The sequence below is a fragment of the Geotrypetes seraphini genome, chromosome 6 (assembly GCF_902459505.1).
Source record: "Geotrypetes seraphini chromosome 6, aGeoSer1.1, whole genome shotgun sequence".
NCBI classification, from domain to species: domain Eukaryota; kingdom Metazoa; phylum Chordata; class Amphibia; order Gymnophiona; family Dermophiidae; genus Geotrypetes; species Geotrypetes seraphini.
The window spans coordinates 5,375,981-5,402,764 of record NC_047089.1 but is presented as its reverse complement, the minus strand read 5'-3'; the positions used below and the strand labels follow the sequence as shown (position 1 = coordinate 5,402,764).

General features: G+C 43.5%; 2 protein-coding genes across 2 annotated transcripts; both read left to right on the top strand.

Annotated features, from left to right (window-relative positions):
• The first annotated feature begins 431 nt into the window (after positions 1 to 431).
• On the top strand, positions 432 to 1,708 carry LOC117363141 (olfactory receptor 52A1-like). Its single transcript, XM_033950472.1, is given in 3 exon segments — positions 432 to 474; positions 695 to 1,164; positions 1,167 to 1,708. Coding segments are annotated over 2 exon segments (966 nt in total). The 5' UTR covers positions 432 to 474; positions 695 to 740.
• Positions 1,709 to 8,971: 7,263 nt separating this feature from the next.
• Positions 8,972 to 23,312, top strand: LOC117363142 (E3 ubiquitin-protein ligase TRIM39-like). Its single transcript, XM_033950474.1, has 6 exons — positions 8,972 to 9,010; positions 9,982 to 10,062; positions 10,316 to 10,338; positions 16,563 to 16,666; positions 21,414 to 21,443; positions 22,625 to 23,312. The coding sequence occupies exons 2-6, from the start codon at positions 9,994 to 9,996 to the stop codon at positions 23,143 to 23,145; spliced, it is 747 nt and encodes a 248-aa protein (XP_033806365.1). The 5' UTR covers positions 8,972 to 9,010; positions 9,982 to 9,993; the 3' UTR covers positions 23,146 to 23,312.
• The last annotated feature ends 3,472 nt before the right edge of the window (positions 23,313 to 26,784 follow it).

Below are 26,784 nucleotides of genomic sequence, written 5' to 3'. Positions count from 1 at the left end.
GTCTTCCAGTCTCTTCTTGTACTTCTTTTGGTAAACGGTGATATTGCAGTCATTTATTTGCCTAAGTGGCCATTTATGTGGGTAAATGACCACTTATAGAATATGACAAGTGGAAAAAGACTGTCATGATTTGATGGTGTGTGTACGGTAAGGATAAAGACTTTGATACACTATCTTTTGTGGTATAACCAACGGGGTTTACATTTATTATATGCAGGGACTGTCTCTGTATCTTGTGGGCTCACAATCTGAGTTGCTGTATTTGGGGCAATAAAGGGTTTGGTGAATTCCCAGGATCACAAGGAGCCTGCAGTGGGAATTGAACCCAGTTTTCCTACATTAGCCAATAAGCTACTCCTCCACTCCACTAGAGGCAGCATTTGGGTAGAACATATAAATATAGGTTCTTGCTCACAGCTAGGTGTAGGCCTATGTACCCAGTTAGAGGGCTGGTGATGTGTTTATGCCTTTCAAGTAAGAACATTTTTGGCTACTTGTGTTAGTATTCTATATATAAAAGTAGATGCCTTTTTCCATTACAAAACAGGCTTGAAATATGCACCATAACCAGTGTCTTTATGATCTCTGTTATAGAATTACCCTCATTAAATCCATCTTCTAATGAAGAGTATCACTATAAAATAGATGGCTTTAATAAATTCATTGGTTAACAAACATTTCTGTTGGCTTTCAGACACAAAATTTTTTGCTGATGTTACACAAGGCCTTAGTAGTAGACGATGCCATCTCTGAATTCTACCACCGTGCATCCATCCTTCTTCATCCTCATCGGGATCCCAGGCCTGGAAGCTCTTCACTTCTGGATTGGAGTCCCTTTCTGTGTCTTGTATATAATTGCAGTCCTTGGAAATGGTGTTATTGTGACTGTTATTACCTCCACATCAAGTCTCCATGAGCCGATGTTCATATTCCTCTCCATGCTTGCTCTCAATGATATATTTTTATGTACTTCGATAGTACCGAAGATGTTGAGTATCTTTTGGTTTAATGTCAAGGATATTACGTTTGATTCATGCCTTGCCCAGATGTTCTTTATTCACGCTTTCACTGGTATGGAATCGGGGATTCTCCTGGCCATGGCTTTCGATCGTTATGTTGCGATCTGCAACCCCTTGAGATATACTTCCATACTGACCCTTAATTTATATTAAGAATTGGGATGATGATTCTGGTCAGAGTCCTAATTCTTATATCCCCCTTGCTCTTCCTTATCTTGCGATTCTCACAGTATAATACCAACGTCATCTCTCACTCCTACTGTGAGCACATGGCAGTAGTGAAACTTGCGCAAGGAGACACAAGAATCAATAGTGCATATGGTTTGTTTGTAGCCTTCTCAATATTGGGATTAGATGTTATTCTTATTAGCGTGTCTTATTTTATGATTTTTAGAGCTGTCTTCAGCCTTCAATCCAAGGAAGCACATCTCAAGGCCTTAAACACCTGCACATCACACATATGTGTCTTCTTAATGTTCTACAGTCTAGCTTTCTTTTCATTTCTATGCCATCGATATGGTAAACACATTCCTTCCTATATTCATATGATCTTATCAGATCTGTACCTTCTTCTCCCACCCACACTAAATCCCGTGGTGTATGGTGTCAAGACCAAGCAGATCCGAGAGCGGGTATTCATGCTCATGTTCTCATCTTGTCATGCTTGTCAAAAAAACATGAGGACATAGATGAATAGAAAATGATGACAGATAAAGAACATACGGCATAGTTAGGATTACCAGAAGGCCTGGGAAACTCGAACATGTTCTCTTTGTAGAGGACTGTCCGGGCTCTCGGACGAACTTTCCAAAACCCAGCATTTGACCAGGTTTTGGAAAGCCCCGATGAGCTCTGGCCGCATCGGGACGGCCTCTAAGCATGTGTGGATGACGTCACACCCACCCATGCATGCTCCAGGCCCTCCAGATGCGGCTGGAGCTCGTCCAGCAGAAGAGAGAAGGCAGAACTGGGTGGGGTCATGTGTCCGGGGTTACCTGGAGAAAAATATGGTAACCCTAGGCCTAGTCAGCAGATCCATCTATACTAACTACGAAACTCTATAATCCCTTTCTCTTTCTATCCCTAGTGATGCACCTAGGGTAGAGCATCCCCTTCTCCTCCAGATACAGTACCCCCTCTCCAGGCAGTGGAGGCTGTGCGGGGTAGTTATGGGGCCCCAAGGCATGGAAGAAGCTGCCCGAATCCCTACGGCAGGCTCCGTCTCTGTCAGTGTTCGAGGTCCAGTTAAAAGCCCACCTCTTTGAGAGTGCTTTGACTCCTAACTCCTCTCACCTTGGGCTCTGCATCCCCAATCCTCTATGTCATGTCTGTCTGTCTAAGTTAAATTATAAGCTCTTCAGAGCAGGGACTATCTATAAATATCAGCCCAACTCTTCGAGACTGCTTTCGACTCCTAATTCCTCTTACCTTGGGTTCTGCATCCCCAATCCTCTATGTCATGTCTGTCTGTCCAAGTTAAATTGTAAGCTCTTCAGAGCAGGGACCATCTATAAATGTCAGCCCAACTCTTCGAGACTGCTTTCGACTCCTAATTCCTCTTACCTTGGGCTCTGCATCCCCAATCCTCTATGTCATGTCTGTCTCTCCAAGTTAAATTGTAAGCTCTTCAGAGAAGGGACCATCTATAAATGTCAGCCCAACTCTTCGAGACTTCTTTTGACTCCTAACTCCTCTCACCTTGGGCTCTGCATCCCCAATCCTCTATGTCATGTCTGTCTGTCTAAGTTAAATTGTAAGCTCTTCAGAGCAGGGACCATCTATAAATGTCAGCCCAACTCTTCAAGACTGCTTTCGACTCCTAATTCCTCTTACCTTGGGCTCTGCATCCCCAATCCACTATGTCATGTCTGTCTGTCCAAGTTAAATTGTAAGCTCTTCAGAGCAGGGACCATCTATAAATGTCAGCCCAACTCTTCAAGACTGCTTTTGACTCCTAATTCCTCTCATTTTGGGTTTTTCATCCCCCTACCCTCTATGTCATGTCTGTCTGTCCAAGTTAAATTGTAAGCTCTTCAGAGCAGGGACCATCTATAAATGTCAGCCCAACTCTTCGAGACTGCTTTCGACTCCTAATTCCTCTTACCTTGGGCTCTGCATCCCCAATCCTCTATGTCATGTCTGTCTGTCCAAGTTAAATTGTAAGCTCTTCAGAGAAGGGACCATCTATAAATGTCAGCCCAACTCTTCGAGACTGCTTTCGACTCCTAATTCCTCTTACCTTGGGCTCTGCATCCCCAATCCTCTATGTCATGTCTGTCTGTCCAAGTTAAATTGTAAGCTCTTCAGAGAAGGGACCATCTATAAATGTCAGCCCAACTCTTCGAGACTGCTTTCGACTCCTAATTCCTCTTACCTTGGGCTCTGCATCCCCAATCCTCTATGTCATGTCTGTCTGTCCAAGTTAAATTGTAAGCTCTTCAGAGGAGGGACCATCTATAAATGTCAGCCCAACTCTTCGAAACTGCTTTTGACTCCTAATTCCTCTTACTTTGGGCTCTGCATCCCCAATCCTCTATGTCATGTCTGTCTGTCCAAGTTAAATTGTAAGCTCTTCAGAGCAGGGACTATCTATAAATGTCAGCCCAACTCTTCGAGACTTCTTTCGACTCTCTAATTCCTCTTACCTTGGGCTCTGCATCCCCAATCCACTCTGTCATGTCTGTCTGTCCAAGTTAAATTGTAAGCTCTTCAGAGAAGGGACCATCTATAAATGTCAGCCCAACTCTTCAAGACTGCTTTCGACTCCTAATTCCTCTTACCTTGGGCTCTGCATCCCCAATCCTCTATGTCATGTCTGTCTGTCTAAGTTAAATTGTAAGCTCTTCAGAGCAGGGACCATCTATAAATGTCAGCCCAACTCTTCGAGACTGCTTTTGACTCCTAATTCCTCTCATTTTGGGTTTTTCATCCCCTACTCTCTTTGTCATGTCTGTCTGTCCAAGTCAGATTGTAAGCCCTCCCGAGCATGGACAGTCTTTAAATGTATGCCTTTCAGCACTATTTAAGTGTTAAGTAGTAGTAATAGTTGCTCTGTTGATGTCAGAGGGGGCAGAGTCTGGGGGAGTCAACGGCATTGCACACCCGTCCATGGCTCTATGGCTTCTCCCTGCACCCTCCTACTGGCTGGACTACCCCCATCACACTGTCCTTGGTATACCACAGTCTACTCTGTCCATTCGTTCTTGAATTCAGATACCATCTTCCCCGCCACTTCCCTGGGAGGATGTTCCGAGCATCAACCATTCTTTCCTACAAGAAACAGATTACCCCCTTGTTTCCAGAGCTTGCTTTCGACTCAAAGAGGCCCACCTCTTGTACACATATACCATGGAAGCATTTAAATGTCTGTTATATCTCTGTCTCCTTCCCCCGCTTTTTTTCAAACTAGGTGTGGCTCAGTGGTTAAGCTGTTGCCTCTGCACCTAGAGGTTGTGAGATCAAATCCTGCTGCTGCTTCTTGTGACCCTGGGCAAGTCACTTAATCCTCCAGGGCCCACTGCTTTGAATGCCAAAGCCACAAAATGGTGGTATACAAGTCCCCTGTCCCCACATGCTTTATGATGAAGCCCACTGGCCATTTTAGTAGCCACCCTCTGAACTATCCCCATTCTGTTTATAAAACCAAACACAGTAAAATGCAAAATTGCAAACAAAAATGAATTTTATTTAAAACAAGGTGCTGAATTATTATATTCATTGCTGAGGCTGCATCAGGGATAAATATAATTACATGAAAAAGATGACCTATATGTTCAAACTCATGATAAAAAATCTGCAGACATCATTGGTTATATCAGAATTCAAAGATAATAATAATAATATTTCTTCTTATATACCGCCCTACCACATAGTTCTAGGCGGTTCACATCAAGATATCATTCCCAATCAAATTGTACAAAAAGATCAAAGCTTATTCTTCTTCCCTTTCTGATGGGGTGACCCCAAGTATCTGACAAACTGGAATCTGGTCCCCAAACACTCATGCCTCAATAATATGGTTATCTCTAAGGAGCCACCTGGCTTTGGCAGTTTTCCAAATGTCCCCTGCAGTGGTGTCCACTAATTCACTTGCAGTCTACGGGAAAATGAGATGCATATTCTGCGATATTGCATTTATACAGGGCATCTAGTTAGAACTTATTCTGTAATAGAAGATAGTCAGCTCCTTTCCTTTATACCAGTGTATCGCAAACTGTGTGCCACGGCAGATTCCAAGTGTGGAAAGGGAGAAGAGGTGCCGGACGCTGGCTGGCTGCTTCGCGGTGAGAGGCATGTCCTGTAGGCAGACAGCCAGCGCCAATGACTCTCCTCCTTGCCGGTGCTGCTCTCCCTCTCCCCGCACCTCCCTTCCTCCAGGATCCCCCCACCGGCGAAGTGACAGGTCCAGGGTCATCGCGTTGACGTCCACGCGCTGGAAACCAATAGCACAGCTGAACAAACACGGTCAAGTCCACCGTTTTCACAGGGCTGAATTCCTGAACAGCAAGATTTAAGACAGGGGAGTCCAACCTTTTGGCTTCCCTGGGCCTCATTGGCTGAAAAAAATGTTTCTGGGGCCACACAAATACTGCAGCAAGACAGAGGAGGGAGCCGGCAAGACGGTAAACATCCGGGGGCAGCAGAGAAAAACACTGCATCGCCCTCGACTGGGGCCGCCCGAAATACTTCACGGGGCCACATGCGGCCCTCGGGCCGCAGGTTGGACACCCCTGATTTAAGATGAGATTATCCGCCGTCATTTGCGTGACGTGATTTGAGTTAGCAAAATCCTGCTCCGGGTTTTGCTGCTTCTTTTGGTTTACTGAGGAATCGTAATTTACGTTTCACTTCCACAAGCATCAGATGCACCTAGGAAGAAAAACCCCAGTAATAACTGTGGTAGAAGAAAAAGTTTCCTATACTTTTATTTCAGCACATTAACTAGTTCTTCTACTTAGGCTCCCGTTGTGGCAAATACTCCGATGCCCATTCAGAGGGGAGAATGCAGACCCAGGTGGAAAGGAGGGGAAGGGGTGGGTAGCCCATGCCAAACGTTACTAGAATCAGAGACAGATGGTTGCCAAAAAGGAAGAAGTCTGGCACGCAGATCTGAAAATGGAGACAATCCCCCCCCCCCCCCCCCGTGAGGGAATTCCGATAACTATATATATACCCAGGGTTACCTGATTTTCCTTTGGGTAAATCCAGACCCATGGCCACGCCCCCTAGGACTGCCCAGTTCTGTCTATGTCACGCCCTGTTCCAGCCCCACCCCCAATAACATCACCGGTTTGCATCTGCGCAGGTGCCCCTTCACGACACAATTTTGTCGGGAAGCTTATCAAAACCTGGACAAAGTGCCGGGTTTTGAAAAGCCGTCCTGGGAAATCCAGACATCTGGTAACCCTATATATACCCTTTATGTGCATTTGTAATGTATTTCCCCTCCCCCTCTCTCCGTAAATGTTTTTCTGTCACGTCTGTCATCTTCTTTTCTTTTAACTTTTACTGTATTTAAATTGTAAACCATCTAGATACTCGTGATGGACGATATAACACGAAACTATTAAACTTGGAAATTTGGTAATCATGCAGTTTTATTAAAGCTCTTCCCCCCACCCCAACACATTCACACAGATAGTACATAAATATTTTAGCATATATTATATTTACTCTGATGGAGGGCTCGAGGTCTTGCTAAATTCTATACAGAGCATCTGCTTTTCCCACACAGTTCTCAGTGCTCTTATCCCTTGGAAGTGACTCTGTTAGAGTCTAATGCGGGGGTCCCCAAAGTCCCTCCTTGAGGGCTAAATCCAGTCGGGTTTTCAGGATTTCCCCAATGAATATGCATTGAAAGCAGTGCATGCACATAGATCTCATGCATATTCATTGGGGAAATCCTGAAAACTTTGGGGACCCCTGGTCTAATGCAAAGCCAATATAGATTTAGTCAAGGAAAATCTTTCTTCACGTATCTACTACATTTCTTTGAAGGGATGAATAAACATGTAGATAAAGATGAGCCAGTCAACACTGCATATCTTGATTTTCAAAAGGCATTTGATAAAGAACTGCAAAGCGCTGATAAGAGAGACCTTGAAAAGAAGATTGCTTTGGAGGCGTAACACAGAGTAAAATTATTTTAGGCATATTAAAAGCACCAAGCCAGAAAAAGAATATTTTTTAGACTTTGCCAGAATTCCAGTGTCTTCTCCAGTAACAACTGGGTCTTCCCTTCCCTCTCCACCGTTTGACGCCACCGACACTAATCCCCCAGAAAGCGCCAAAGCTGTAAGTAGTATTGGAGATGATAGATTGAACTCTTCCGGGTTTGGTGTGAGACCCGGACGGTCCTCTCCAAGTATATTCTGGAGACCCTCCGTGGGTACTAAGTGGGGGTTGGGTCCTCAACAAAAAATTGTTCTCCAAGCTGGGTTCTTCTCTCAACCCAGCAGCAGAACCGCCTGCCATTGTTGGATTAACTGTACATGTTGTTATTACAGTCTGACATGGTGATGAGGTAGCAGGATTGGGTGGAGGGATTGTCCTCTGCCTCCCTCTTCTTTCAGGCATTGAGGAAAAGAAGATTCAGGTAATATTCCAAATAAATTGTCCCAGCTACATCCTGCTCAATTGCCACCTTGTCGCCACTCTCATGTCTAGATGTCTTTTGAAAACATATTTGTTCGAGCAACACCTGTTAAGTGATTAACTCCAATGTGTTCTTGGGACTATAGCCTAATTTCTTATTTTCTGTGATCCGCCTTGAGCCACAGTTGGTTACATGGAATATAATTGCCCAGATTCAATTAGCTCTCGGTTTCAGTGACTCAACTCATCAACATTTTGCTTGGCTGGATACCAACAGCCAGTTCAACAAAGTCAACTCTACTGTTTTCATAGCAGAATTTAAGATGAGTCAAAATGTACAGCACCGTGTACACCTTTCAGCGCCATATAAGTGATAAGTGGTAGTAGATTCTCAACTGTCGTCTGTGTGATGTGATTTGCATTAGCAAATTCCTGTTCCAGTTTTTGGCTGCTGTATTTGGTTTACCAAGGAATCATCATTTATGTGTCACTTCTGCAAGCATCTGCTTTTCCCACACATTGGTCAGTACTATTATCCCTCTGAAGTGACTCGGTTAGAGTCTAATGCTTTATTCGGGATCCCGACAATTGGTAGGATGAAATTGGTAGGACAACAGTTATCAGCCCCCCTTCAAAGATAGCGCTCTTCCCGTCAAGCCTGACACCACCCCCCCCCCAACACTCCTTGGCTTGCTATCAGCTGATTGAGGCAAGGAAATTCCCGATTAAGGATTCATCTCAACCAGCATGGAGATCCCCAATTCCTTCCTCCCATCCCCTCCGGCCAAGCCTGATCTCCCCCATACACACCCTAACACCCGGGTTTGCCATCAGTTGTCTTCCTACTAATTGTCGTAGACCCGCTTTTTCACCTCAACCACAGCTTTACCCAGGTAATTGTCCCGCTGCAACCAGACCATTGCATCTCTGTCACTGGGAGAAAGGGAGTAACTGGGAGGCATGAGAATGTTTTCGATTGTAAGCCGCCCTGACGGTTTTCCCTGGGGTGGGACAGAAAATTTTAAATAGATGTAGAAACTTGGAAGTTGCGCAAAAACCCAAAGATCCTGTTCCACAGAGGTATAGATCCTACTTCAGAGAGACACACCCTAATATCAAAATGAGTACAATGTCCAGTGCAAATCAGAAACTAAATTCTTGCTTTCAGTTCCTCTAGTCTCATAGCTACTGCAAACCCTGAGGACAGTGTGCTAGAAGAAGCTTCTAGTTTTATCTGTCAGAAATATTTTACAAATCCAGTGATGACAGACTGTGGACGCTGTGGACAGTACTTCTGTCGCCCCTGTATCACTCAGATAAGGGGGGGGAGAGATTTTCTCTGTCCCAAGTGCTGGGAAACAGCTCATCAGAGGAACCTCAGACCAAACACACAACAGGTAAATATTACAGAAATAGCGAAACAGCTCAGTCAAGAAAATCTGTGTGTTTTGTGAAGAAGCGCAGAGAGCAATCTCTGTGGTGTGTGGCAGTATCTTAATTATTGATCCAAGTTTATTAAAATTTTGATAAAACGCTATTCATAAATTCTCACGCGTTTTACAATTAAAAAAAGGGGGAAACATTTAACTAAATATAGACTGGACAAACCTGACAGACGGAGAAACATAAGGAATGCAGGGGGAATTACAATTTGAAAGAAAAGAAAACATGAAAGGTAAATAACAGGAGGGAAGTAAGGGAGATCAGAACAAGATCAAGGCAATAACAGAACCGTGTCAGCATTCGTAAGATTTCCTTTGAATTTATCTAAGTTTTGTTGGGTCCTAATATGGGGTACTAAGAGTTCCAAACTGTGGGCGCCGTAGTTGCGAATGAAGAGGCCAACCGCGCACTAATGATTTTTAAAGATGGTATGTGAAGGAGATGCTGGGAGGAGGATCTAAGGGCTCTAGGGGGATCGTGTGGAATGAGGAGCTTATGAATATGAAAGCGGGTTCTTGAGTATTTGGGGTTTTGAATGAAAGAATAGCTATTTTATATAGACTTCGATGTGTTATTGGCAGCCAATGTGCACTTTTTAGTAAGGGAGTGACGTGATCAAATGTTTTCGTGTTTGCAATGATTTTGATAGCAGTATTTTGTATCAGTTGGAGGTGTCATATGTCTTTTTGACAGATTCCTTTATACAATGAATTGCAGTAGTCGAGTTTGGGTATGATAAGGGAGTAGATTAGTATGTTGAGAGATTGAGGGTCCATTTGCTAAATTTGAAAAAACAGTTCTTTACTACTGCACTGATCTGTGGACGGTAGGATAACTTACTGTCTATTATTACTCCTGGTATTTTGGTTGAACTAACAGAATTGATTAGTGCTATGCATAAAAATGAAGTGTTTAATGTTCACAGAAAAATCTTAAGATGCACCTGGATCCTCTGCGAAAGAATCTGGGCAATCTTGAGGAGTTTAAACGTACTGAAAAGCTGAGGGTGAGTGTCTTTATGTCTCCTGTGAATCGTCTGAATAAGAGAAGAATTGTTTGCTATGTCCACCCAGACTTTCTCTTTAGTTTTCCTAGGCAGCTCTATTAGGAGCTCCGGTGCCCGGCCCCTTAGCCAACTGCTCCCTGTCTGTGGGAAGCAGGAGGGATAATCCTGTCCCACTGCTTAGTGGAATATCCTAATGTGTTCTCAGAAACTGCGAAATCTAACTAGAAATATTCTCTGTCTCTTTCTCTTCTAGGATGTGAAGGATGCCCTGAGAAGGTACAAGTTAGTTTTCTGACCTTTTCTATGTGACAATGATTTCTTGGTTTGGATTGGTCTCCGCTCTGGCACTGGCTTTAAGGGGGTAATTCTATGTGTGTTTATATTCAGATGCCTGGAGGGAGCCCAGGTGGTGACGTAACTGGGTACCTACATGTAAATGCATTTAGATGCGAGTATTTGCTCCAGTCCTAAAGCTGCTGTCATTGTCTGTACTTACTGTATTGTAACTTACTGAGTAAATATGAGTCCCAGACACTCTTCTGCCCTGACTTGGTTTCAGGGACTCCTACCTGTAAAATACCTGTAAGGAAGCTATTAACCAGTAGATTTAAAAGAAACCAGAGAAAATATTTCTTCACTCAAAGTGTAATTAAACTCTGGATTTCATTGCCGGAGAATGTAGTGTAAGCAGTTAGCTTAGCAGGAATTAAAAAAGGTTTGGATAATTTCCTAAAAGAAAAGACCATAAGCCATTATTAAGATGGACTTAGGAAAATCTACAGCTTATTCCTGAGATAAGGATCGTAAAATCTGTTTTACTTTTTGGGATCTTGCCAGCTACTTATGACCTGGGTTGACCACTGTTGGAAATAGGATACTGGCTTTCCCGATGAACAGAGTTCCTGGGGATGAAATAAGAGAGGAGAGATACTGAGGGGCTGCAGAGTGAATACAATTGTAGGTCCTTAACCCTTTCAGGACCAAGGGACATATTTGTCCCATAACTTTAAAATCCTATAAATTTTGATTGGGATAGTCTACAGTTCTAAATTTGATATGTACGGATTCCATATGATACTGCCTTTATGTAAACAAACTGGTTCCGACATTCATTCATTAGCGTCGTTGCCAGATTGACGAGAAGATTCACTTGCCACACTGTCCATAAGCCAGAAGTTTGATTTAAAAAAAAAAAAATAATGATATTTCACAAAAAAAATCAATTTTTTGGCATCTGCAAGCCCTTTTTACCATAAAAATGTCGTCAAAACCACAAAAATTGGCCTACGATCCTTATGGTCCTGAAAGGGTTAAGAGGAGTTTGAACTGTATGCAAAGCCATTTATTGTACTTTGATAAGATAAGTACTGAACTGTGGGCAGCAGAGATAAGAAAAAAGTCATAAAATATCTTACTATAAATAACACAGATAAAATATCTTTTCCCATTTATAACATATCAAAAGGCCGAACAAATAATGAAAGCGTCAAACATAATGTAGTCAGTAAAATATAATTAAACCTACCTGGTAACCTGTCACATCAAATTATATAACACAGTTTGTCACAAGATGGGATCAGAACAAGTTTAAGAAAGACACTATAGACAAACAAAATATGGAAATCAGCCCTACATGTCACATATTATAGATTTATATATGTCTTTCAAAATGAAGTGGTTAGAGCTACAGCCTCAGCACCCCGAGGTTGTGGGTTCAAATCCTGCACTGCTCCTTGTGACCCTGGGCAAGTCACTTAATCCCCCAGTGCCCCAGGTATATTAGATAGAGTGGGAAACGCCGGGACAGACAGGGAAAAATGCTGGAGTACCTGGATAATTTGTAAGCTGCATCGAATTGTAGGATATGCGGAATATAAATAATTACAAAATAATAATAATAAAAATGTTTCAGAGTCAACAAGGAAAAGCTAAAATAAAAATAAAATTATGTCTGCATGGAAAACTCATTTTTGCTTATGAGTATAATAGTAAACATTCATGAGACGGATCACCCCCCCCCCCCCATTCCAAATAGACATTTCAGCAATCCCGGCTAGAAGTGACGGTTCAGTTAAGATCTAAATGGTGCGTTAGCGATTACACTGCGATACCCACGTATCTGATTATCACCCAGGCCCTTCAACAGGTGCGGATCGCCACCACCGTTTGGCAAGTGATGAATCAGCTATAAAGTTGCCTCTCGGGCTCCATCTCGGGTTCCAAACCGAACAATTGCACTTAGATCGCCAGTGCTGGCCAACGCACTTAATTCTCGGCTAACGGTTTAAACCACAAAAATATAGACAGACAATTTTTATAAACCTTGTCTTTTCTTAAATAACTTTAAGACCCTTAATAATCCCCCAACGGACTTACCCTAGCACCCTAGCTTTCACTGTCGCTTTTTCAATCTGTTTGGCCACCTTTGGATCATCACATACAATCATACCGAAGCCCCCTAAACTGTGCCGTTCCCTCGGGTTTTTGCAGAGAAGATGTCATAGAGCCATAGACTAGAAGAGGGAAATGGCAGCTGGGGCCAGGGAGTCACCCTAGGGAGTGCTGGGAGGGATTGCAAGGCCTCCTTCGTAAGGAAGGTGGATGCAGTAGACAGGGGTGTCAAATGGGGGTCACAATCTGGTCGGGTTTTCAGGATTCCCCCAATGAATATGCACGAGATCTATTAGCATACAATGAAAGCAGTGCATGCAAATAGATCTCATGCATATTCATTGAGGAAATCGTGAAAGCCCGACTGGATTGCGGCCCTCGAGGACCGACATTTGATACCCTGGGTTTACTTATACGTATAAGGAATGGATGGCTCTGATAGTGAAGAAAGCCACCTGATGAAAGGCCTGGACAATCAGTGTTTCCCCTTGTCAGGATCAGCAGGAGGTTTATGAAGGTTAGTTAAGTGGAGTATAAAGGAAATGTGAGTCTAGGGGTGGGTGGAATGAGGGGTAGGGTGGGAGGTCCCAAGCAAACAGGGATGTTTGGACAGTGTTAGCTGTGAAACCATTCTCAGCATATATTTACCCACCACTGCTGTAGTACACAGTAGAGAATGACAAGGTGACAAAATTCATCCCCGTTCCCGTCCCCCGCGGTATTTCCTGCGGTTATCCGCGGGGACGGTGATGAATTTTGTCACCTTGTCATTCTCTAGTACACAGTTGGAAATCAGTGTCAAAAAGCTCAACAAGAATTATCCCAACTCAACAGAATAATTTTCAACAGATCTTCAGACGGCCAGTTTGAGTATATTACTCAATATTTCTAGTCCAAATCCTCATTGATCCGTTATTGATTTTATGTCTGTTTTCTCAGTACATGTTTAGTGCAATTTTAACTACTAATTTACCCTCTCACCCTTTTACAAAACCATGGTAGCGTTTTTGTAGCGCAGGTCGGCACATTAATAATAATAATTTTATTTCTTATATACCGCCAAAGCCATAGTAGTTCGAGGCGGTTTACAACGAAGAAGGGCTGGACAATCAGCGAAAATGGTACAATGGTACAATCAGAGAAAATAGGTGGCAGAGAAAAAATGGTACAAACAGAGAAAAAAAAAATGGAACAATCAGCGAACAGTGGTACAATCGGCAAAGATAGGTACAATCATGGCAAAAAATAAATAAATGGTACAGGGAAGAAGGACAAGACAATCTGCGTAAAGGACATGGTGAGATAGAAGGGGTCTGGGTAGGGCATAGGGGTCTTTGGGTGTGAATCGGGTGAAAAGGTTAGTTTTTAGTAGTTTCCTGAAGTTTAAGTAGAATGAAGTGTGTGCGCTGCTCCCGACGCTCCTAGGAACTCTATGAGCATCAGGAGCAGCGCGGAGCATTGAGCGTGCTGGGGGGGGGGGGGGCGGGGGTTAATGCAGGTTTATACTGTGGCTCATGTTTGACATTTATTACTCATTTTATTCAACTTATATTTTAATTGTGGATATGCTGACATGAATTCACATTTCATTTTCTTCCTCAGGGTCGAGGTGTCTATCATAGATACATAACTACAACCCCCCCCCCCCCCCCTAAAATGTTACGTCTGAACATTTTTATCAACCAACAGATTCATAGGCATATAGACAAATATCGGCACTAGCACTTCTCATATTTCTTTCTCACTCTTGGTCTCTCTGGTTTAAAAGGATCAGCTGGCCTTACTTGCATCTTTTTGTTTCGTTTTAAAATGTCAATAAAAACGTCATGATCAGCTGTTTCTTCTGTTTCTAAGCAACCAGAAGATATTATTCCATTATTCTGCTTCACGCTTTGCTGATTTTTATTTATTTACAACGCCCGATGATTTCATTCCACATGCATGCTTCTGAGTGAGTTATCAGTCCAACAAGGATGGCTTATCTCCAGCATTTACTGCAATTATTTGCTAACCTGCTAAGGTACTTTCTCTTTCGCTCTGTTTACATAAATCAGCTGTTCAATTTGTTTCTGGCAGCCAAAAGCTTCTCAGCTATCAACAAAACCAACTCTCTACTTTAATGCGTTTCATTCCTAATACTTCAACCACCCGATCGAGTCTCTAAATTAGTGACATCCAATCCTGTTCATTCAAGCCCTCTGGGGCCAGCGTACTTGAATAATAGATCCAGCGTAGTTCTTTAATATTAAGAAGTCTTTTCATATTCTGTTTTCAAGAGTGAGCAGCTGCTTCTGCATATTCATATATTTGTCATAAGAATAGCCTTACTGGGTCAGACCAATGGTCCATCAAGTGGTGGCCAATCCAGGTCATTAGTACCTGGTCAAAACCCAAGGAGTAGCAATATTTTATGCTATCAGTCCAGGGCAAGAAATGGTTTCCCCCTTGTCTTTCTCAATAACAGACTATGGACTCTTCCTCCAGGAAAAGTCTGCATGGGTTCAGCCAAGGGAGATCTTGCCTCACAGATTTGCTTGACTTCTTTGAAGGTGTGAATAAAGGTGAGCCAGTGTATCTAGTGTATCTAGATTTTCAGAAAGCTTTTGATAAAGTTCTTCACGAGAGGCTTCTGGGAAATTAAAGTGTCATGGGATAGGTGGCAAAGTTCAGTTCTGGATTAGGAATTGGTTATTGGATAGAAAACAGAGGTAAGAGTTAAATGGTCATTTTTCTCAATGGAGGAGAGTAAACAGTGGAGTGCCACAGGGGTCTGTACTGTGATCGGTGCTATTTAACTTATTTATAAATGATCTGGAAATTGGAACGACGAGTGAGGTGATTAAATTTGCAGATGACACTAAACTGTTTAAAGTTGTTAAAACGCATGCAGATTGTGAAAAATTGCAGGCGGACCTTAGGAAATTGGAAGACTGGGCGTCCAAATGGCAGATGAAATTTAATGTGGACAAATGCAAAGTGATGCACATTGGGAAGAAAAACTAGGATCCACCTTGGGGGTTAGCGCCCAAGAAAAGGATCTGGGTATTATCATAGACAATACGATGAAACCTTCTACCAAATGTGTGGCGGCAGCCAGAAAATCAAACAGGACGCTAGGAATTATTTAAAAAGGGATGGTTAACAAGAGTAGGAATATTATAATGCCCCTGTATCACTCCATGGTGTGACCTCATCTGGAGTATTGCATTCAATTCTCCAGAAAAATATAGTGGCGCTAGAAAAGGTTCAAAGAAGAGCGACCAAGATGGTAAAGGGGATAGAACTCCTCTCGTATGAGGAAAAACTAAAATGGTTAGGGCTCTTCAGCTTGGAAAAGAGACAGCTGAGGGGAGATAGGATTGAAGTGTATAATATCCTGAGTGGAGTAGAACGGGTACAAGTGGATCGATTTTTCACTCCGTCAAAAATGACAAAGACTAGGGGGGGACACTCGATGAAGTTACAGGGAAATACTTTTAAAACCAATAGGAGGAAATTTTTTTTCACTTAGAGAGTAGAGCGGATAGCGTAGCTGGTTTTAAGAAAGGTATGGACAATTTCCTGGAGGAAAAGTCCATAGTCTGTTATTGAGAAAGACATGGGTGAAGCCACAGCTTGCCCTGGATCGTTAGCATGGAATGCTGCTACTCCTTGGGTTTTGGCCAGGTATTAGTGACCTGGATTGGCCACCGTGAGAAGGGGCTACTGGGCTTTATGGACCATTGGTCTGACCCAATAAGGCTAGTCTTATGTTCTTATGTTCTCATAAGAGAGAAGTTCCATCCACTTTATCATGTTGGTTGCTCTTCTTTGAACCTTTTCTAATTCTTCTATATGTTTTTTGAAATACGGAAACCAGAATTGAACACAATATTCAAGGTGAGATCACCCCATGGAATGATGCTGAGCCATTCAAATATTCTCTGTCCTATTTTCCATCCCTTTCCTAATAATTCACAGCATCCTGATTGCTTTGTTGGCCACTGCCAAGTGAATGATCCCATTGATTGTCTAACCTAGCTGTATATCTCACTCCCTCTGGTGTCTGATCTCTTTCCTCTGGATGTGAATATCTCCGGGAATAATCCCACTGACTCTCTTTCCTATAGGGGTCAGAAGGTGAGGTTTCAAGAACCAGAGGCTGTTTCTACTGATTTGGGTTTGGATTGGAAATTACTATATCAGAGGAAAAAAGTGATTACAAATCCTGAAGGTGAGGAACTGTTCTCTTTTTAATTTGGTTTCTATTTATGTATTGAAACTTGATACGATAGAATATTTCATTTTAGCAATTAGGATTTATAAACTCAAATCTGTACCATTTATTTTATTTTATTAATTTTCCATCCCATTGTGCCCGAAGAGCTCGGAACGAGTTACAGGTTAAACATACATACAGTAGTATTCAATTAACAGGTTACGATTTGCACTGGATTTGCCGTAATTTCAGTACAAGTTTATATCCTAACTTGACATATACTAGGGGGTCTAATATTACTCTACAGTTTACCGGTTACAATTTACCATAGTTATCCTTACAATGCAAGTTTTCCAGTACAAATTTTATCCTAATTGACACACATAGACAGTTTGCCATCGTTAAAGTTCAAGATTTTACAGTACAAGTTTTCTTTACGTGACACATACCGGGTTCTGGTACCAATATTCATCGGTCAAGGTGAAGAGGAATGTTCTTATTGCTTTCCTAAAGTTGAGGAGTCCTAAAGTGGTGTTCTCTGTACATTTTTCGGCTGATTCTATAACTGTGCGTCCCGATTTTAGGCAGCCAATTGGGATGCACATTTTTAGAAAAAATTCTCCCAAGGAAGGACATCTACAGTGTAGGCATCTGTCGCCAGGACTAGGGAGATGGTTAGGGACACTTAAACGCACCCAAGGCTGGCTGTGGGCGTGGCATCGCCTGGAAGCGGCCTTGGACGAGTTTAAGCATCCCTACACGTCATCCTAGAGCTGCAATAGATGCCTGAAATGTTGACCTACATTTCAAATTGGAAAACTAGACATGGCCACCTAAGCTGATCGTAGCATGGGGGATTCAGCTGAGCCGGCAAGACTGCCCCCAAATCGAAGCTTCAGTGAATCCCACTGGCTTAGCTGATCGGGGTGATCAGGGGTAAAATACCCCGCTGCAATCAACTGAGCTGGCAGTGGCAGATGACCCTCCACACCCAAATCCGTGCCCATGCCCTCCTGCCTAACACCGCCTGACAGCCCCCATCTGCAATTGGCAGGAGGGATGCCCACCCCATGATCACCGGACCCCCATGTACCCCTGAAACCTCCTGAACCACGAATGGCAAAAGGTTTTCCCACTCCTCCCTCCTTCCACCGGCTCAATGGATTCCCCAAAACTCCTACACCACACCACCCACATCCAATTGGCAGGAGGGATGCCCACTCACTCCCTCCTGCCGCCAGCCCAATTGATCCCCCAAACCCACAATACTCAACACCCCTCAACACTCCCTGATACCCACCCGACACTCCATGACACCCACCTGACATTCCCCAACACACCTTCTGACACTCCCCGACACCCACCCGACACTCCCAAACAAATACCCAACACTCCCCCATACCCCAACATCTTCCCCAACACCCTTCAACCTCCCCCCATAACTTTAGGAGATGGATGGCAAGAGGGATGCCCATTTCCTCCTACTGGCAGGCCTGCCTCTTCCAAAATGGTAGGCCTTCCCCTTCTTGGTGCCAGGTCAGAGAAGCACACATCCTGGAGAAGAATGTGTGGCTATGTGGATGGTGTCGTTGAGAGCATTATGGCTTCCTGGGGTGATTTTCTAAGGGCTTTGAGCAGGGATAGTATACATCTATCAAATAAGGGAAGAAGTGTCTTTGGTGGGAGGCTGGCTAATTAACCGAAGAGGGCTTTAAACTAGAAGTAATGGGGCAGGGTGATCAAAGCCCTTGGGTGAGTATAAGCCCTCAGGTAAGTAAATCACATGGATGGGAAAAGGGGGCGATGTCTGGAAAGCAGTATATACTAATGCTCAAACTATGGAAAACAAGATTCTGGATCTAGAAGCTGTGATGGAAGAAGAGGAGTTGGATATAGTGGCGATCACGAAGACATGGTTGACGGAGAACCATAACTGAGATGTAGTTATACCAGGCTATAATCTGTTCAGGAAAGACAGGGTAGGAAGAAAAGGAGGGGGAGTAGCGTTATATGTTAAAGATCATATTAAAGCCACACAAATGCAGGATCTTCAGGGCAAGGAAGAGGTAATGTGTATCAATTGGGAAAGAGAGAATGGTGAATATATTTACATTGGTGTGATATACAGGCCTTCTTCACAGATGGAAGAAGTGGACAGAGATTTAATAATAATAATAATTTATTTTTATATACCACCCAATCAGCAATTCATAGCGGTTTACACAATAGCTACTCAACATACAATATAATAATAACATCATACATAATAAAATTCTAAATAACTAATACAGGGGTCCCGAATACATCGATCACGATCAATTGGTAGATCGGGAAGGCAACGCGAGTCAATCGCGGAGCCTTTCCCGGGCTCCATGATAGACTCGTGTTGCCGTCCCAAACTACCGGGCCGATCAGTCTTCCTCTCCTCGACTTCCTCCACCATCGCTCCAAGCTCTCCCTGCAGAAGCGTTGGACCAACCAGCATTCCGCTACCCGACGTCAATTCTGACATCGGAGAAGAAGTTCTGGGCCAGCCAATCACTGCCTGGCTGGCCTGGAACTTCTATTCCCACGTCAGAATTGACGTTGGGGGAGCGGAATGCTAGTCAGTTCGACGCTTCTGCAAGGAGAGCTTGGGGCAGCGGTGGCTTGGAGGCCTGTTCCCTTATGGCAGCGGCAGCAGCAAACCTAGTGGCTTGGGGGAGGGCAGGGAGAAAGAAAGAAGGGGGCAGGGAAACAAAGAAAGAAGGGGGGCAGGGAGACAAAGAAAGAAGGGAGACAGAAAGAAAGGGGGCATGGAGAGAGAGAAAGAAAGAAAGGGAGGCAGGGAGACAGAAATAAAAAGTTGGGGGAGAGAATGGACTGTGTCAGGTGGCAGGCAGGGAGAAAGGAAAAAGTTGGACTCATGGAGATGTTGGTTGGGGAATGGAATGAGGTCTGGAGGAGAGGAAGCATACAGGAGGCTAAAAGAAGGGAAGAAATATTGGATGCACAGTCAGAAGAAGAAAGTGCAACCAGAGACTCATAAAATCACCAGACAACAAAGATAGGAAAAATGATTTTATTTTCAATTTAGTGATTAAAATGTGTCTTTTTTGAGAATATATGTCTGCTGTCTATATTTTGCACTATGGCTCCCTTTTACTAAACTGCAACAGCAGTGTTTAGTGCAGGGAGCCTATGAGCGTCGAGAGCAGGACGTGGCATTCAGCGAAGCTCTCTGCACTAAAAACTGCTATCGTGGTTTAGTAAAAAGGGAGGGGGTATATTTGTCTGTTTTTGTATAGTTGTTCCTGAGGTGACATTGCATAGAGTCATTTGCCTTGACCTCTTTGATAAAACCCTGGAATATGAATGATAATTAACATTTTCTCTGCCTTTCAGTGTGCTTTATGGGGTTTTTAAAAAATTTTATTGTTGGTAGATCATTTTGACTTGGTCATTTTAAAAGTAGCTCGCAAAAGTGGGCACCCCTGTCTTAGACAGAGGAAGAGCTAATGGGCAGACTGGATGAGCCATTTGGCTTTTATCTGCCATCATATTCCTATGGTGCATCCTGGGATATACAGGGAGGGACCTAAGGACCTGATTGGTCCTCTCCCATAGGATGGGCTTTAGGTACCTGTGCCAATCAGGACCTTAGGCCTCCTTTCCAATGCATCCTGGGATACCCTGGGAGTTGCCTATGACTCCAATGGCCTAAGACTCCCATGGGAGTGGCTTTTGGTATCTGGACCATTCGGAGTTTTAGGCCAGTCCCAGGGCATCCCAGAATGCACCAGGAAAGAGGCCTAAAGCCCTGATTGGTCCAGGTGCCTACGTCCCATCCTATGGGATAGGCCTTAGGTATCTGGACCAATTAGGTCCTTAGGCCCTTCCCCAGTGCATCCCATGATATACCAGGAAGACCTGCCATTTTGGAAGAAGCGGACCTGCTGGCAGGATGGAGTGAGCATCCCTCATGCCGGCCATCTCCTAAAGGTACAGAGAAGGAGTTCAGAGGATGTTGGGGGCATGTTGGGATGTTGGAGAGTGTCAGGTGGGTGTCAGTGAGTATCGGAATGTTGAGGAATGCTGGGTGTGTGATGGGGAGTGTCAGGGATTGACTGGGCCAGCGACAGGAGGGAGTTGGCATCCCTCCTGCCGATTACAGTTGGGGGTATCAGGGGTATGGAGGGGAGCCGGTGGCTGCAGGGAGTGGGCATATCTCCTGCCAATTGTAGATGGTGGGGGATGTCAGGCGGTATTAGGCAAGAGGGAGTGGGCATACCTCCTGCTGATTTTGGTGGTTGGTGTTGGGGGGGACCTCTGCCGCACCTGGCTCAGCTGATCGTGGCAGGAGTATTTTCCTCGATCAGCTGAGCTAGCGGGACTCCAAGAAGCCGCAGTTTCAGGGAGTTCTTGCGGTTCAGCTGATTTGGGAGAAAGGACCCCTGCTACGATCAGCTGATCCCTAGTGGGATCCCTAGTGCAATTCTATAACCAGCGCCGGTGACACGAGTGCTGGTTAGAGAATTGGGGGAGTAAGGCATCTGTTCTGTAAGACAGACGCCATTCCGTACTGGACACTTGTGTGTGATTCTCAGCCGCTTCTTAGGCACCTGTCGAGACCGACATCTTATCCAGAATCAGTCCCTTTATTTCTCTACAAAGAATCACATTCTGCAGGACTTGGTAAGTTTTATTCAAAGTTAGCAACATACAATTGTACTTATTTCTTTTCTCTGAGATCTGATCACTCTTCATCTTTCTTTTAATGCAGATTGGTGGATGGAATGTGCGAGATATGCAGGTAACTGAATTTGCTATAAGACTAATTATACCCAATAATCAAATTTGGTGACCGTGATCTCACAATACAGACACCCGAGGCCAGTGTTAGGGACTAAGGGGGAGCACAGTAGGTGGTGTGCTTAGATTTTAGGACTGGCCTGGTTTCAGATTTCCTAGTCAATCATTCTTTCACCGTCCATTTTTCTTCCTCCACCTCATCACGTTGCCCTCTTTTTAAAGTCTGCTTGCTTAGCGTATACGAGAATTTCAAATCAAATGTTACTTCTACGCAGGTGGCATTTTGCTTGTATCCACTCATAACCCTTCCAATCTTGATCTTTCCCACTTCAAACATGCCTTAATATGACTGAGACCTGGATTTAGCAGAATAAGCTGGTGCTGAACCCAACAAAAATGGTTGGACTATGGGTGACGGGCATCAACCAATATCCCAAATGAGCTCCTGTATTATGCTCCATATCCATTCAACTGGTAGATAGATACTATGAAGTATCATGGAGTTCATATCGATACTGCCTGAACATTCAAGAATCAGATATCATCTGTTATGTCTCCTCTTTGCACTATATCTGTTGTATCCGTTCGTATATCATTACACCCAGTTATGCTTGTCTACTATATACATTGGTCACATCTACATTGGATTACTGCAATGTTGTTTATGAGAGTCTTCTAGCATCCTCATTTAAAAGATTACAACTAATTCAAAATACAGGCAGTTCCCAGTTAAGTATGAGTTACATTTTTAAAGCTGTTGTTAAGTTGGACTTGTATGTAATTCAGAATTTATAGATTTTAAGATTCTTGCTGCTTTCCTCTGCTCCCAGATGACAAAAGGGCCAACTGTCCCTACCAGTGTTCCCTCTAAAGTACAATATACACAAATCAAATGAAGGTTGCAAATATATCCTTGGATGTGAACCACCTGGGCAATTATACATATACAGTACTCTGTTCTTCTTGGAACCTCAGAGAGTCGTGCGGTAGTGTAATAAGCACAAACAGACTTTGGATTTTTTTATATAAATTTTTTTGTGTTTACTTGTCTTCATAGTTCATGTTGCAAGCTAGTATTTTCCAAATACTTGTTTACCCCTTCCAATGAGGGTTGGAGGTGGGCGTGTGATAAGCTAATAAGAAGTGTGTGCTCATGTTTATTAATGTGTCTCCTCTCTGCAGTGGACGTGACTCTGGATCCTGAAACTGCTCATCCCAATCTAATCCTGTCTGAGGATCGGAAAAGTGTCAGATGGGGAGACACAAGACAGAATGTGCCAGGCAACCCCGGGAGATTTGATACTGAGCTCTGTGTGCTGGGGTGTGAGGGCTTCACCTCGGGGATACATTACTGGGAAGTGGAGTTGGGGGATGTCACTGGCTGTAAAATAGGAGTGTGTAGAGACTCTGTGAAGAGGAAGGGAGTAAGCACACAGTCACCTGAGGAGGGATACTTTACTCTCCGGCTGTTGAATGAACTGAGATACGTGACCCTCACTTCCTGTGTGACCCCGATCCCCCTGAGTGAGACCCTACAGGCAGTGGGGATTCGGCTGGACAATGAGTCAGGAAAGGTCACATTTTATGATGCAGATAATAGATCACCTCTCTTCACCTTCATGGACTTCTTCATGGTGGAAGTTAGACCTTTCTTCTATACTTATTCTAGAAACCCTCTCAGAATCCGCCCAGTACCAGGCTAAAATTACACAGCCAGGCTCAGGATTTTTCTTATATACATTGATCAAAACTACAAATTAATCTTGGCAGTTTTTTTGCTCATCCTCATGATTTCATGTAATTCAGCTTCTTTCTTGATTTATTTCCTGAAAATGAGCCTGTCCATCTGAGTTTCCAAATGAGCATCTGTATATATGTGTGTGTATGGGATGTGTGTGTGTGAGAGCATCTGGATGTGAGTGCAAATATGTGTCAGGGATCCCCCTCTCTGCCAGCTCGCCTAGCCCCCCAAAGCCAACCCAGTTCTTGTTCGAGCCACGTTCGCTGCCGTCTGAAACTAAACATATCCAAGACTGAGCTGCTCCTCTTTCTTTCTAAACCCTACACTCCTCCGTCGGTTCTCTGTCTCTGTAAATAATACTGCTATTACTCCTGTTTCTCTGCTCGTAACCTTGGAGTCGTCTTCGACTCCAATCTCTCATTTTCTACGCTCATCCAACAGACTGTTAAAGCCTATCACTTCTATCTCTACAGCATCACCATGAATATCCAATCTCCAAAATCATAAAAATACTGGGTATCACTCTAGATACTCACTTAACCATGGCTGACCACACAAACCTACTGGTGAAGATTTACTTTTACACGCTGTAGAAGCTAAGGACTATCAAAAAATACTTTGACACAGCATCCTTTAGATTACTGGTGCAGTCGCTGTTCCTATCTACCCTAGATTACTGCAACATTGCCCAAAAAAAACCAGTAGAAAAATTAAGATTAGTGCAAAACACTGCAGTTCGCTTGATCTTCGGACTGAGAAAAAAAGACCACTACTACAAAAAATTGCACTGGCTACCAGTGGAGATACGAATACTGTTCAAATTTGCATGTATCTGGGGCCTAGCACCTTCCTACCTGTAAACACCCTTCACTCTACACAACCCCACACGAACAACCAGAAACAAAAACATCTTTGCATACCCAAAGATCACAGGCTGCAAATCCAAATCCTTCCTAGACAGAACCTTCATGTTCCAAGCAAACAGACAGCGATCCTGGCTGGGAAACCACATAAATAAAGCCAGACAGACTTACAACGCATTCCGAAAATCAATTAAAACTGCTCTATTTGACAAATTCCTTGCCTAATTAGATGACCTCTCTCAGATATTCTTTCCCCATGTAACCCCAATGTATTATGTAACTTCTTTCTTCTCTCATGTATTCTTTCCCCATGTAACCCCAATGTATCATGTAACTTCTTTCTTCTCTCATGTATTTTGAGCTAGATAAGTCAATTTTAGAAGAGTAAAATGCTTTACGTTTGTCTTTTATCAGTTGTTTATAGATTTTTATATTGGATCTCCAGTTGTTCAGGTCTGACAATTTTCCTGTGTTTTTCCAAATTCTTCCTAGTCGTCTTACTAGTTGTTTCATTTTTAGAAGTTCAGAGTCAAACCGTTTGTTATATCTATTTGTGCAGCTTTTGCTATTTAGTTTAGGGGCTATTTCATCTAAAATGGCTGTTCTAGTTTTCATCCAGTGATCCCAAAAGTCGACTTATTCTCCTATCTCCGCTTGTAGTTCATACTGTGACCAATATTCCTCTGGATTGATATGACCCCTTGTGAGATGTTCTCTTTTTATCCTTGGATGTGTTTTAGATTTTGAATGAGTCCAGATTAACTTGAAATAATAAGTAAAATGGTCAGACCAGATATCGTGACACCAAGTGCCATCAGGTAGAGAGATGGAAGGGTCTGAAATCTCCTTTGTGGACATAACTACCACATCTAAGTGATGGCCTTTTTCGTGTGTTTGTGTGGGAAAAGGGAGTTTGTAGTTAAGCAAAGATAGAAAGTTTTTAAATTCTTTTGCATCTGGGTTGTCCTCTTCATCTAGATGTAAGTTTATGTCACCTGCGATGATATTATATGAAGGAGTAATTGAATTATGTAGCACAAATTCGCTAAAGTCCTCTTTGGCTTTTGGCCAGCTTTTCGGTGGGACGTAGAATAAAATGAAAGAGAGGAATTCTTCTAGTTCCTTATTGCTAATTTTACAGGCTAATATTTCTAACTGATTGGTCATTTTGGAATCCAATAGTTCAAACTCAAATCTTTCCTTAAGAATAATTGCTAATCCTCCCCCTTTTCTTCCATCACGGTTTAGTGTAAGAATTTTAAAGTTATCTGGTAGGAGATCAATTATTATTGGATCTTCTTCAGACAATAGCCATGTTTCCGTTAGAAAAAGACAGGCTATTTGCTTGCTGATGATCCAATCTTTAATTAAAAAAGCTTTATTCCTGACAGATCTAGTGTTAAGATATGCACAGGGAATAGAAGCGGATGTGATAGTTTTCGTAGATATAGTGGTTCTGATGGGTTTTACTTCCCTCGTCTTTTTTTAAGAGTACGTTGATGTCTTCCTTTATTTGAGATAACATTAATCTGATTTGCCCTATCTTCCTGTAGGTTAATTATGTGCCTGATAGGTAGATCAGGATAATGGACTGAATGTAATTGTGGATAGAGTGAATTAACATGGTGTCAGGTCAAAAGCGCACCGGGACAAAGGCGAGCGCAGACAATTGAGTGCAGCGCGGAGGTGCGCGCCGCAGAAAATTACTGTTTTTACGGCTCCGACGGGGGGGTGGGGTGGGGGGGAACCCCCACTTTACTTAATAGAGATCGCGCCGCGTTGTGGGGGCGTTGTGGGGGGTGTGGGGGGTTGTAACCCCCCACATTTTACTGAAAACTTCACTTTTTCCCTGTTTTTAGGGAAAAAGTTAAGTTTACAGTAAAATGTGGAGGGTTACAACCCCCCAAACCCCCCACAACGCCGGCGTGATCTCTATTAAGTAAACTGGGGGGGCTCCCCAACAAAACCCCCCGTCGGAGCCCCTAAAAACTGTAATTTTCTTCGGCGCGCGCCTCTGTCTTGCGCTCAGTTGTCGGCGCGCGCCTTTGTCTTTCGCGGGGTTGTCTATGAACCGCAGTCTAGCAAGTAAAGTGCAAAGTGCAGAAAACCTGAATTACACAAGCGTTTTACAAACTAGCAGGTAAAGTGCGGAGTGCAGATTGCCTTAGCTTATTTCTCGCCCTACTCACAGTTCAGTGAAATGATTGGAACAGTGAAATGATTGGAATCTTGAGTAGCGTCTCTTCTATGAAGTCTGTCCAGTAAGTGAAGGTTCCGCACGCTTTCCGCAAGGCACGAGTCAAAGGCGAGCTGAACGGCGGTGTGCCATTATGCTCTGCCTTTTCACAGGGCTGAAGATCGGCAGGAGAGGCTTTGGGGGTGGGACCAAGGCCCCGATGTTGCCTGTGGTGGTCGGGTCAGCAAGGCAGGGAGGGAAGATGGTGGCTCCCTTCTTCTCTGTCTTGCCGGCAGAAGGAATCTGCGGTGTTGGCCGCAATGAATCCGTGGCTGCCCTTTGCAGGTATCATGAAGCAAATGGGCCAATTAATCACAGCAAACACAATGCTAGGAATGATAAAGAAGGGGATCACGAACAGATCGAAGAAGGTTATCATGCCGCTGTACTGGGCCATAGTGCGCCCTCACCTGGAGTACTGTGTCCAGCACTGGTCGCCGTACATGAAGAAGGACACGGTACTACTCGAAAGGGTCCAGAGAAGAGCGATTAAGATGGTTAA

Coding starts and splice junctions, on each gene's coding strand:
- LOC117363142 (XM_033950474.1), top strand. CDS start 9,994: ATGCACCTGGATCCTCTGCGAAAGAATCTGGGCAATCTTGAGGAGTTT. Junction 10,063..10,315: donor AACGTACTGAAAAGCTGAGG/GTGAGTGTCTTT, acceptor TTTCTCTTCTAG/GATGTGAAGGATGCCCTGAG. Junction 16,667..21,413: donor AGTGATTACAAATCCTGAAG/GTGAGGAACTGT, acceptor CTTTTAATGCAG/ATTGGTGGATGGAATGTGCG.